This window comes from Prosopis cineraria, unplaced genomic scaffold (assembly GCF_029017545.1).
Source record: "Prosopis cineraria cultivar Desert tree isolate PC_DT_omini unplaced genomic scaffold, ASM2901754v1 PC2, whole genome shotgun sequence".
NCBI classification, from domain to species: Eukaryota; Viridiplantae; Streptophyta; class Magnoliopsida; order Fabales; family Fabaceae; genus Prosopis; species Prosopis cineraria.
In genome coordinates, this window is record NW_026555333.1 from 30,962,550 (window position 1) to 30,976,516 (window position 13,967).

At 32.4% G+C, this 13,967-nt stretch overlaps 1 protein-coding gene across 1 annotated transcript; it reads right to left on the reverse strand.

Annotated features, from left to right (window-relative positions):
- Window positions 1-209: 209 nt before the first annotated feature.
- On the reverse strand, window positions 210-10,121 carry LOC129303517 (COP9 signalosome complex subunit 6a-like). Its single transcript, XM_054942892.1, has 10 exons — window positions 9,782-10,121; window positions 9,370-9,679; window positions 9,106-9,194; window positions 6,923-7,016; window positions 5,515-5,576; window positions 5,321-5,399; window positions 5,098-5,190; window positions 2,367-2,467; window positions 1,142-1,197; window positions 210-499 (listed from the first exon to the last, which is right to left on the reverse strand). The coding sequence occupies exons 2-10, from the start codon at window positions 9,674-9,676 to the stop codon at window positions 418-420; spliced, it is 963 nt and encodes a 320-aa protein (XP_054798867.1). The 5' UTR covers window positions 9,677-9,679; window positions 9,782-10,121; the 3' UTR covers window positions 210-417.
- Between the last annotated feature and the right edge of the window lie 3,846 nt (window positions 10,122-13,967).

A 13,967-nucleotide genomic window follows, 5' to 3' on the forward strand; every position in this document is an offset into this window, starting at 1 on the left:
TAACAACACCTTAAAATGTAACATCAACATTTGACATACGGGCCATGGGAATCCTAAATAAAAATGAAAATGGATAGTCACTCATGGAACCATTGTAGCAAATCATATTAAACATTATTTAAATACTTTACCCTAAACTTTGCTAAAGAACTCGTAATTAAAAAAAATTGCAAAAATAACTCTTCTATTTTGATAGGCAAGAAGTAACATGGTGATTTTCTCCTTAAATAAATTCCAGCAATCCTACAACAGAATACTGTCAAAAGAACACAGGAAAAATAGGTAATTCTACATCTACAGATATCAAACATGATTCAGTATCAAAAAAATAATAAATTAATTTTTTTAAAAAAAGAAAAAAGCTCTTCAAGCTTCAAGGATGTCATTAAGACAAACAAATGAGTAGTCACGCAGCTTTCACATAAAAGCACTTCGCCCACCCCTTCTGCTATGCCTGTCGTATGCAATATTGAATTTGTCGACCAGTTCGTTCATTGCACTACAGCAAGAGAAAGGGACAAAACAAATAACAAAGTGAATGATTCATTAATAACATCGGCCTGGGGATACAAGGCCACGCTGCAGGATAAATAAACATCATATAATGGTGCATCCCTTGCGTGGTATTCTGTCCTATCCTTTTTATGAGACCCTATGAACTACTTTTATAAGATTAAAAAAATTAAGTTAGAATTAGTTAAATGTCAAATTTTTACAATTACCCAAAATTGCCCTTTGATTGGTATAGCTCATTGTGCAAAGGGAGTGAAAGAGACAAGGACATTTTAAAAAGAATTAAGTTGCAAAAATGTGTAGAAACTTTTTCTCTACAGCTTTCGGTATCTTTAAGTTAACAATGATGCACCATTAATTTTATAAGAAGACCTAATGCAAATTTAACAAGAATTAATCTGGTTATCAACTAACAAAAGCCACAAGCTAAGGAATCAGGGAGAAGAGGAGAAAAATTTCCAGCAATTTGAAGGAATCAAGCAACCAATTCACTTCCACACGGTTATCAACTTATTAATCTGGTTCAACTGCACTAATTTTTGAGGATGGTTTACAATTATATTAAAAGACCTATAAAAAAAAATACTAATAAGCCAAAGCAACAATTGCTAACATGTCATTGTCATACCTTGAGCAGTTGGTCATCATGGCAAGGTAAGTAATCAGTAAAGTATCATTGTATTCCTACAAAAGGCAGAAAACAAATCAGATATTGTAATGTAAGAAACTGCAACACAAGCACTAAAAAATTGTAAGCCTCTGATCCCAAAAAAAACAAAACAAAATTTAATAAAGCCTACAACCCAGCTTCTAAAAGTGATAAATATAGCTGCACTGCATTCATCATATGCTATGAGGGCATGAAACCTTGATAGAAACAACTAATAGTAATACTCATCTAAAATTTAATGAAGCTCTATTCAATTAGGCGTTCCCCCTAAATAAATTGTGTTTCCAGTATGTCAATTCGGTTTGCAAAAATTTTCTGCGCAAATTCTAGATTCCATAAAGTTCCCTACTTCAATTTCTTCCAGTGTCAGTGAAGAAACCAATTTTCAAACCACCAAGCTTCACTGCTCTCTAGCTCTAACCAGAGAGGAATCCATCGATCTACTTCCAAATGGACCCTCAAGTAATAAATCAACTAAGTCCATTTGGATATCCATTGGATAAAATTGATCATACAAAAAGTTGATTAATAAGATTGATTTTGAATATAACTGATTACGTTATGTGATATAATTGATTTATAATAAGATTAATTTTAAGTATAATTGAAAATTAGGTAAAATCATGATTTTGTAAAAATATATCCAAACACCCTATTACATGTCAAAATCAATTAGGAATTCAAAACTATGTTTTTCTTTAAAATATCCAGACACAATTGTTGCTTAATCAATTATGAACCTAAAAACATGACACCCCAATACATGCCAAGATCAATTATGAACTCAAAAATTATCTCAAACTACCATTACCTGCTTTTCAATTTAGCGTTTTAATTATACTCTCCTAAAAATTTATCCAGAAACCATAGTTTTGAATTCATAATTGATTTTGACATGTTACAAGAGTGTTTGAATATTTTTACGGTTTTCGGTTCATAATTAATTTTAGCATATAATATAAGTGTTTAGATATATTTTGCGAAACCAAGGTTTTAACATCCAAAATTGATTATTTTATGTATCCAAACTAGCAGTAATTCTCCATTTCTTGCAAAGGCAGCCAATATTTTCTCCTTTTTCCCTTCCATTTCCATATTACATACACAAAAATTATAAGGGAAAAAAAGGAAAAGAAAAGAGAACAGGCATGTCATCCAGTTCCCAGGAGAGGAATACACTCACCATCAAGAAATCATCTTGGAATTTCCCAGATTCAATAGCTGGCAATCTTCTCAGGAGACTTGATACTTGTCTTAACAGAGAATTGTCACAAGGTACATCACCTGCTTTGTAAAAAATAACGTATCCATTATAATTGTTTCAGAATGTTCCAATCTAAAGATTACAAACACAACGGGAATGAAAACATCGGGCTGTTGCTTCATGTAGACTGATAGCAAAACAGATGCATAAAAAACTATAGTGCACAATAGAAAATTATGCTTCACGGTATGCAATGTACTGCAACATTTGTATCATTGGTCGTTTTCTATCTGATATGATTTAAAACATTTTAAAAACACAGGTGTATTTTTAAACGCTCTAATACAGCACAACAGCTTATAGACAATCATAGTTACAAAATGGAAATGGATATTGATATTTAGTTTGAATTGAAATCTATAGTTTTAATTTGTTATGTGCTTTTCTTATTAGCATGTTTTGAACATTTTTATTTTACGTTCAATATGTTTTTAAGTAATCAAAGAGTAACATTGCTTGATTTTTATTTTAACTGAGAATTTATCTACCCATAACTAAAAAAAATCACCAACAAAAAAAAGTTTCCAATTTATCCATGATGTTATTCTACTTTTACGCATAGTGTTACTAGTACAATTATATTTTTCTTTTAATCACCAATGATATGAAACACTAAAAATACGTCAAATACATATTAACATCTAGACACAATGAAAATTTGTTTCCATTTGTCAAGATGTAGATATTTCTTTTTTTGAGCAAAATGCTAAGATGTAGATATAATTTAATAGTCTTGTCGGTTAAGAAATGAGTCACTTATAGAACCCAAGGTAAGAAGTACAAGTGTCATTAAGAGATTATAAAATTTAGAATATGTAGAGGATGAGAGTGAGAGTCAGCATAGTCTAGTTGAGTCATTTGTAAATACAGATATCTCTTAGTCCCTTCAATTTCTCCATAACTTTTGCTTTTCCTATTTTATGAAAATGTATTGAAGAAGGGTACAACACACCTTAATCCTAATGTTAGCTTCAATTCAACCCACAAGAATAAAAATAAACAAAGAAGGAAAATAAAATATATAAAAGAGGGAAAACAGAGACTTGAGTTCAATTTTCTTAATCATATCTGAAGATATTTTTCATTCCGTTATTGGACATTAAATTGTGAAGTCACTTCTTTTAAGGATTTGTTAATGTTGGCAATGACAATGATACAGTATAATGGGTAAGTGATTTGTGACTGTTTTGCTGCAAAGAAAATTGCAGTCGAAGCTCTCGGTAAGACCCAATGTGTTAGGAGTTGCATATTTTTATTTAATTAATATGTCACCGGTTCGACCATTGGTCCAATCTAATTGGACCATGTGAATCATGAACCGCTGACCTTTCTGATTCAATATCCGATCCGGTTTTCAAAACATTGGGCTCTTAGAGAGTAAGCACTAAGCATTATTAGGTGGTAATAGTAGCATGGACTATTATATCTCTTACCAACTAGTTTAAGAAATCATAGATATATTTTCAATTTATTTCATTGATATATTTTAATTTTTAGGTGAATACTAAACAAAATTTAGTACTATAATAACATTTGATATCATGTATCATCATATTAATATTTGATAGGAGACTTGTTAGTATGAGATACCAAGTCCCACGTTCAACGGTATAGGATGCTTAATGGGGTATTCAAGTGGATCAGTTCTCTCATCTTAATAGCTAGTTTTTGTGATACAACTCCCTATCCCACTTAGGTATCCATCAATAAGTATCAAAACCAAGTTGTTGGTGGCTCCAAAGAAAGCCACCCAAGAAGGGTTTTGACCAACTAAAGGCCAAGTTAGGTGCCATGAAGTACAGTAGCCGAGACATTAGATCTCTATGGGGAGCCAATTGATGAAGACTTTGGTAGCATGGGATATCAAGTCCCATGTTAAATAGGATGTAATGCCTAATTGGGTATTTAAGTAGGTTGGTTTCCTCACCTCAATAGCTAGTAGCTTTTGGGATAGATTTCCCATCCCACTTAACTAACATTAATATTATATGCTAAATTTGTGCTAGTGAACTGGTGGATACAAGCAACTAGCTAATTCAACAAGTACGGAATTCTAAACAAGTTTAATTTTTACTTCAAAAACCATCACCAGTGTGTTCGGATTAAGATTAGATAAAATTGATTGTGGATAAAATTGATTTATATGATTGGTTTTAAATATAATTGATTATGTTTTGTAGTATAATTGATTTATAAAATTGATTGAGTATACCTAAAAATAAGAATCCATGATTTTCTGAAAATATATCCAAACACCTTTATCACATGCTAAAATCAATTATGAACCCAAAACTATAGTTTTATTAATTCTTTTTCTTTGGTTGCACACAACTATCCACCTATAAGAAGCAATCCTATTCGAAACAAAATTGAGCACTAAATATGAGAACCTCTTCCAACAAGGATTTAAACCTCAATTCACCTCATTATGAGAGACTAACCTCTTATGCTAGACCTAACCCACATTGTTTAGACCAAATATGCAAAGGAATTGGGCATTCACTGTGTGCCTCTACTATATGCAACGTGATTCAACGGCTTTAACACACATTCAACAGCTTTCATTTAATATTTTAAGGAAAAAAACCTCCAATAAGGAAAACATATCTCATGGTGATATGCTATAGTTACAGTGATGAGACGGTTTTACCTTTCTGCATTGCAAGAAGATAATGATGCAGCACCTTAATTCTGCTATGCAGCATTTTAATAGCACTGTGTACACCAGTAAGGTGAGCAGCCACTGCAAAGATGCCATATTATATAGCATAATGAAAATCAGAAATCAAGGATTGTTTCCATTCAATGAAAATGAGCTTAATGATAGGCATCAAGTCTAAGCAAAACAGAACGAGTCAATTAAAAACACTCACATTGAGTAGCAGCTGAACCGCCATCTGATGGCTTAAGATGTGCAACATGATCAACTGAAATTCGTTCTGCTTCAACAGTCTTCAAAAGAGTTTGGGTTTTTATGGGGGATGGGAGATAAGCCAAGTTTGTTTATTTATAGGGTGAAAAGTAACTAGAAAGGTGAAAGAAAACAGCAAAGTCAGGAAAATCCAACCTCAATAGTGTAGCTTGAGCGAACAAAGATCAGCTGCGGAATTCCATCTATTACATGCAGTTCTTCAGTTGAAATAGAAAGCACCCACGACAACAGAAGAGGATTCAGGCTCATCATAATAAGCATGTTAGAAGACAGGTAAAATGTGACCAACTAAGATACATAAAGCATGAGAATACGAGCTTTACACAAATAAAGCTTCTATGATTTCATGTATCATTTATTTCTTGACATAGAATGTAGTTAGAATATTCTCGAGTTACTTTCCTATTATCACTGAATATTAGGACCAGATTTGTTTATTTTACTGTCTATCTCTAGGGCCAAAAACAATATCCTATAGACCAGATCATTGTAAATACAAGGTGCCCTTCTCCATTCAATAGTAAAAAATTAAGAGAGTGCAAATAACATTACACAGAAAGATTCACTCAAGCACCTTCCCTTACTTAAACATACACAGAAAACCCAAGAGTAGAACAAATTTGCAAACTTTTGAGAAGCTGGTTCTCTTCCAAAACCAGATCCACAATAGGCTTGCCTGCTACTTTCACAGCTTTTCAGTTTTAAATTTCAGTCAACCACTATCTAACTGCTCCCTCCTACTTTATGATCATCATTTCTTTCTTTTACTTCCCTACTACTTCTTACTCATATCAACTAAATTCTATTTTATAGGACCTTTACATTTCCCTTTTTCTCTCCTTTTGTAAAATTTGTTAGCTGGCTCCGGCACAGTGGGTTAATCATTTGACTAAATAGGCATATTCTATTATTTTCATCTACAAAAAGTCATTGGCTAAATGGAAATTCAGAAATCAATCTTTTTTTTTGGGGGGGGGGGGCAGCAAAAATTCAGAAATTAATCTAGTCAGAAGGAATACTTAACATCCCTAGACCGATCATAAGGGAAAAAGTCACCAGTAGTAATGCAAAAATTTTATATCCATTAACTGTCTAGATTTTAGAAATGTGACTTATTGTCAAAAGATAATGTGAAAGATCTCCACAATTAAAAAGAACGGTGCAATGAATAGGAGTACAGGTATTAGGGGAAAGCACAAGTTAGCAGAAAAGGGTTTAGAGAAGGAAGAACCAGAGAGGGTGGGGAATAAGTGGAAACTGCTACTGGGAAAATCAAAATCAAAAACCTTATTAGGAGGAGGTGAACGAGAATTGAGTGATAATAGACAATAACGTAGGCAGGATTTGAGGAATTCTTGTGAGCCTGGCCCCTCAAAGGGCAAATAATTATATTTTCTCTTGTCTTTTTGCCCGCTAAAGTGATTGGCTCTACAGTGACTTACAAGAGGAAATCCAGATTCCCATTAGGATGCAACCAAAAACACGTACTAGCAATTGAAAAGATAATCACACAATAAACGGGACAATGGTGCAGATAACATACCACTTTCAAAAATACTGACAGGAAGATCCTTCTGAGCATGATTGATTGAAGGATTCAGAAGCACATAGACTGGACTTTCATTGATATCCATCAACTGTTACAACAATATATACACTATACCATAAGACACTACAGGAAATTGAATACATAAAATTTAAAATAAACTAAAGAAACCATGTGAATTTAAGTCTGAAGTAGAAAAACTCCATCAACAATAGATAATGACAAAGAAAATGCTGTGGAAGAAAGATTCAACAGTGTATATAATACATTTCATGGTAATATATTACTAGCCAAAAATCACAAAAGCCATAGGTGTTACATAAATCCATCCATAGAACACAGCAATGGAACTATAAAGAAGCAACCCAAAGCACCACTTAATAAAGAATAGCTGCCTGCTATCGTCTTTAGACAAAGACCTCAATAACTGAAGAATACTAGGAGTTAAGTACCTAAGGGCTGTGGCAACCAGAAGATAAATGAGCAGACAATTGGATAGGAAACTTAACAATGTCTCACACAGACAGCATACTCAGGGCTGGGAGATTAACCATTTAATTATTTTAGAATTTTTTTCAGCTCCCTTACCCTTTTGCTCTTCTGTTTCTCCTTCAATTTCCATCATTAACATTGTATGTACTAAATGCAATGTAAGACTACTCCCTTTCCTTCATATAACGTGCAGCTAAATGAAATGAAAATTGTAGATCTCATAGATAAAGAATCGAATGTTACATATAACTAAAGAACCAAATCACGTGAATACAATTTTTAACTTTTATGGTGCTTGAATATTGTGAATTGATCTTTGAATCAAATATGGAGCCTCTTTTGATTGAAGTTCTACAGAATTGGAGCATACTCACAATTGATATTTAATTATCAATCACCACTAATATTGAGAAGGGTAAGATAAAAGGTTACACTAACAGAAGCAGAATCATCCTTTGGCAAACACCCAATGTCCCAGATTACCAACATGGCCTCAAATAGTTGGCAAGAAATAAAACACTTCCAGCCTTTAAACCCCAAGTTACATAAGACTCCAGTCAAACAAACAAATTTTAAACTCTTGAGTTCCCCACTAGATTATAATTTGAATTCTTCAGTAAATAAATTGTTACAATAATGACAATTCTCCATATAGACAGAACAGTAATTCCAAGAGAAACATTGGGATAGTACAGATCTTATACCATTGAGGCACTTGCAATTGGATACAAAAATGTTTTCAACCTCACTAGTCAATCTCACATGCCTTCCTCATTATAGTTTTGGTGCCCATATTTTGAATGCAAATAAAAAGACAACAATAAACATTAACTCTACAGTTTGCATGATAACGTATATTGGTTCCACCACATGCAAGTATATACAAGTACCCACTTCAAACCCTAAAATGCATAGGGCATCCAACAACTTCAAATTAATTACTTGTATACTCAATAAAACAAGGATATGCTCGAAAGTTTAAAAGCAAGGAATCCAATTGAAAAGTAGAAATGCATAATTTAATTTGTCTTTGAATCTTACTTCTGCTTTCTTCTGGTGAGTTGTCATAACAAACTAAGTACAAGGCAGTGGCACAATAAATCTTTTAATTAATCTTTGCACCTAAAGGGATTCTTTGCCAATTAATACTTAAAGCATCATTCACGGATCTACAGATGATAAAGGCTTTTTTTTTTTTTTTTTCAATTCTTCTACTCGCTAAATTCTAATTGACATCTGTACTACAGGGAATGTTATCCTTTCTTGCGAATGTTCTAGTATTCTATGCAACCGGAACTCTCTTTTAATGCAACGTATTCAATTTGAATATTTGTTACACAAAGCAAATCCATCAGTGAATTTTCTTTGGTACTTTGGCACAATATTCACATTATAGGGGCTGCTATCAAGAGAGTTAGGAGCTTAACAAATTTTAAATAATGGGCTAAATTAGAATATGTCAAAAACCAAATTACAAAATTATATCCATTTACAAAATATGAATCCTATAATATATAACTGAAAACAAAATTAGATAATTATTTCCTGAGGCAACTAAATATACATAAATGTGAACAGCGGTAAGACCTGTGAACTTAAGACTCTAAGAAAGACACGAATGTAAGAGCATGAATGAAAAACAAATACACTTATCAATTCATAAGAGCAAAGCAATAATGTGAACTTACAGCTTTGTGAATATGCATATCTGATTCCTGGGCATCGCTCCCAGTTGAATACCATCCTAGTATGTAGAAGTGAGGGAAAACCTTCTTGTCTGTTTAACCGAAGAAAAAGAAGTTCAATAAGCAGACTACAAGAGTAAAAGGGAAAACAAAAACCACCCAGCAGAGTAGAGAATTCGTAGGAGCCACCCAAATTAAATCCTTTAACCAAACTTTAACGGAGAGAATTCGAATTGGTGATCATTAGGGGAAAGATTAATACTTAACAGAGCTCTTGCTTCTTTTCAAGAAAAGAACGGTCGAGGGAATGGGTAGAAGGGTCGTAAAGAAGTTCGAAGCTATTGAAGATCTCCACAGTGCGTCCTCTCTGTACTCCTATCACGCATCCGTATACCCTAGGTGGCAGCGAAACCATTCCGTCAGTAGCATTGGTGTTAGCGGAGGTAGTGCTTCTCTGATGGGATGCAATGGGCGGCTTCATCTGCGACTTAACCCGAGTATAATGATCCGATATGTTGACTATCACCAAGGGATGCAGCTTGAACGTCAATCCACTGCTCGACGATGACGCCATAATCTGAAGAACACCTCAAAATTGTTGAAGATAAACGAAGAAAAATCAATATATATATATATATATAACAAATTAGGGTTTTAGTGAACAGGTCATGAGTAGTACGGTTTTCGGCTTCTGAATTTTCTTTCCTCTGCCCAGGCGAACTAGTCGTATGAATATATACTTCTCCTGACCGGTTTTTTTTCCCCCTGTAACACCGTCGGATCACTGTCTCTGGGCAGGAACCAAACCTGGGGAAAGTAATCGAGCAGAAAGGCTTGGTTCAGTTAGAAATCATCGTTGTTTACATAAAACGGAACTGGGAGCCATCGAAGGGCAATACAAGGAGGAGGTCCAACATAATAGAAACTAGAAAGGTGCCTGGACTCTTATTAGGTGCTTGCTCTTCAAAACGGGACCAACTTGGCTCTCAGAGATGGGAGCAGTAAGAGTAAAACGGAAAATGTCGTATTAGGTCCACGACGATGATGTTATTCAACTAAAATCCTAACAAACTTTAAGATGTAACGTAGGGCTGAGGTTTAAATTTGTCCCTATTTATTTTTTAAAAGTATTAAATATTTGATATTTATAAGTGAAATAGTTTTACTCTTAAATTATTTTTTAAAAGAGCAAAAGCCCACTTCTGTTAATCAACCATTAATTTTTTTATTTTCTGCTGACGTGTCATGTATGTGAGACTCACACAGTGTGACATGTAAGACATGGCATGTCCTTTGATGCTAATTTATCTCATAAATTTTTTTTTACGAGCACTAAATACCCTAATGTCTTTTTCTTGGAGCAGTGGACACCTTGAAGTCTTATTAAAATAAAATTTAATAAATATTGTTAAAATATTAAGCATTTTAATATTTAATAATTTAAATATTACTATTTAAAACATTACACCACTCAATTTAATGTTTTAATATTTTTGATATTTTAATATTTTGTATTAAAAATGAAGCTAATGAACTTTCAAGTCATTGAAGAGATTTTTGTTTTCCCATCTCTCCATTTTTCTCTTGTTGAGTAACTTTTTTTGTAGCATTTTAATAAAATAAGTGATATATTTTAAAAAAAAATTATTGTCATATTGTTAGTCTTGATTTTTTATATTTATAATTTTATTATTAACATTGTAACATACAAAGAGTATTAAATTTGGGTAATACAATATTTTGAAAGAAAATCATTAGTTGACAAAAAAATTAAGGAACTTAATCAATATTAAAAATATAACTAAGTTTCGACGAGCACAAAAAGCGTAACAACTTGGGTACTATATCAGAGAAAAGATTGAAGATTGAAGCTAATGAACCTTCAAGTCATTGAAGAGATTTTTTTTTTCCCATCTCTCCATTTTTCTCTTGTTGAGTAATTTTTTTTATAACATATTAATGAAATAAGTGATATATTTTAAATAAATATTTTTATTGTCATATTGTCAGTCTTGATTTAACATATTTATGATTTTACAATTAACATTGTAACGTATAGAGAATATTAAATTTGGGTAATGCAATATTTTGAAAGAAGATCATTAGTTAACAAAAAAAAAATTAAAGAACTTAATCAATATTAAAAATATAAGTAAATTCCGACAAGCACAAAAAGCATAATGACTTGAGTACTATATTAGAAAAAAGATCGAAAATTAAAGATCGATATATAAAAAATAAAAAACTATCTATAAATTTATAAAATGCTAACAAAAATAATATTTAAATATAAAAAATATTAAATTGGGGTGATATAATGTTTTTAAATAATAATGTTTAAATTATTAAATATTAAAATACTTAATATTTTAATAATAATTATTTAATTTTATTTTAACAAGACTTTAGGGTGCTAAGCACTCCAATAAAAAAACTTTAGGGTGCTTAGCATTTAAAAAAAAAGAAAGTTCAGAGGCAAATTAATACTAAAAGATGTACTATGTCTTACATGTCACTGTACGTGAGCTCCACACAAATACCATATTAGTAAAAAATAAAAAAATTAATGGTTGATTAATGGAATGGGGTTTTTGCTCCTTTGAAAAATAATTTAGGGATAAAATTGCTTCAATTAAAAGTATAAGGTACCTAGCGCTCTTAAAAAAAGTATAAAGATAAAATTGAACCTTAACCCTATAATGTAAGTCTCTTGATGTCATTTATTAAGAGGAAAAAACTCAAATACCTTTAATAAAAAATTTTAAATTTTGAAATTTAAAACTTATTTGATTTTTTAAAAAGTTATCTTTCTAAAAAAAAGAAATATGTTTAAACATGTAATTTTTTTGAGTGAAAATAGTACTAAATCATAAAGGGGAAAATAAATCCATTGATCCTTATAGTTTTACATAATTTTAATCAAGTCCTTAGAAACTTTTTCCCTTTTAATTAAATCATTGAAGTTATTTCTATTAAACATGTTGCTCCTCCTCCTCCCAAAACATTAAACCATCGTTAAGTACATTGAGGTGTCTAGCAAGTGTACATGTACAGTCGAAGTCTATCCCGCTCTCCTCCTATCCCTCATCATCTCTACAGGAAAAGAGGCCATCTTCACACTTTCCATCCAATTCTACATTGCAAAAGAGACCACCGCTTTCCCTCCTTATTATCACCCCCTGCTTGTCAAATCCATTTGTGTTTTATCTATCTTCAAGTTTACAAGTTTTTTCTCGTGTTTCCCATGCTTTTTCTTTCAATTTAAATAAATTGTAAAGTGAGAGGAGACATATAATTTCCATGCAAATTTTATTTGTAGATTTGATTCTACAATGCTCTAATTGTTATGTGACTTACATGTTCCATCTACCAATGCTCTTACTCAAGCATGTTCACTTCAAGCTTTGTTATATCATCTCAATCAACAACCTCATGCTTTGCCAACTTTGTGATTGGGTCACCCATAGTCACAACAGCCACTCTTCTTCACCTTCCTCCCTCCATCATTGCTACTTGGTGCAAGGGTTCTCCAAATGTCTCTCCATTATCTTGTGGCACTACTACTTAAGTTAGATCTAAGTTTGGTTCATATGGATTTTTAGTGACATGAGGTACCAAAGTTTGGCTCCTCTATTTCTTCAACATTACATTGTTAAAAATTCAGAATTGAAGATTAGTAAAGAATGAGGACAAGTTATATGATCATATAGTAGAAATAGGAAGGAGGAACTTAGGAGATACAAGTGAAGGTGAAGGCGAAGGTGATTAAGGGTCAAAACATTGTTAAGTGTCGAAGCAAACATTGAGAACAATGATGTTTAGCCTCACTAGCATTCTTGTCCTTGCTTATGTTGGCAGGCAATATTGATGGAACAAAAATGGATTTATAAATGAAAATGAGATCTTTCTTGAAATTTTAATCCCACATGTTAAGGTTAGGTTGCTTAACATCGTTATATTTAACATTTATAGAGGTTGTTGCTTGCGACAAAGGGTTGTTAATGACTTGTGGAGCATAAGATGTTGACAACACTGGTTAGTGCAAGAGATGACTTGTGAGAGAGAGAGAGAGAGAGAGAGAGGGAGAGGGAATCTGACTTTGATGATTAAGAAACACATGTTGGCCACTTCATTGCTTTTAACAAGGAGTTAATTTTTTTGAAGAAGAAGGACTGATGTTTCTAACAAAGATAATTCTAAGGTGTCAATTAAAAGAAAAAAAATTATAAGGACTTGATTAAAAACTATGTGAAATTGTAAGGATGGGTGGATTCATTTTCCCATCATAAATATTACAAATTAATGAAGTCTCCTAGAAACTTTATGTAATGTCCATATGACATTACCAATTTATCACACTAATTACAAACAATCATAATTAAAGGTCCATCAATACTCTAATATAATCAAGGTTGATATACATACTTAAAATAATGAAAATAAATACCTTTAAAAATTAGGGATCCTAATACCTTTCAAAATCCTTTAGAAACTATTCAAAAATATCATTTTAATGTCCAACGGAAGCTTATATGGTGCATAATTGCCTTTCAGTACAAGAAGTGACACAAAACAAACTAGTTCAGAAGCAGCACTGTGTGCTGTGGCATACGCCACATGCACCGTGGCATATGGTACAAAGCCACGGGCTCCCTCTCTATGTCATGTACCACAGCATGTTACCATGTGCCGCTATGTACATGACAATTTTTGCTATCATAATAGATCCCAGAAGCAAGTTTCCGATGTGCACCATTTCCACATCAAAAGCCCAATCAAAGTGATTCAATTGCCTACATGAAGCTTGTTTGATAAGCTATATAATGAGATAAGTTTAAACATAATCCAATGGTTCAATCTCAATT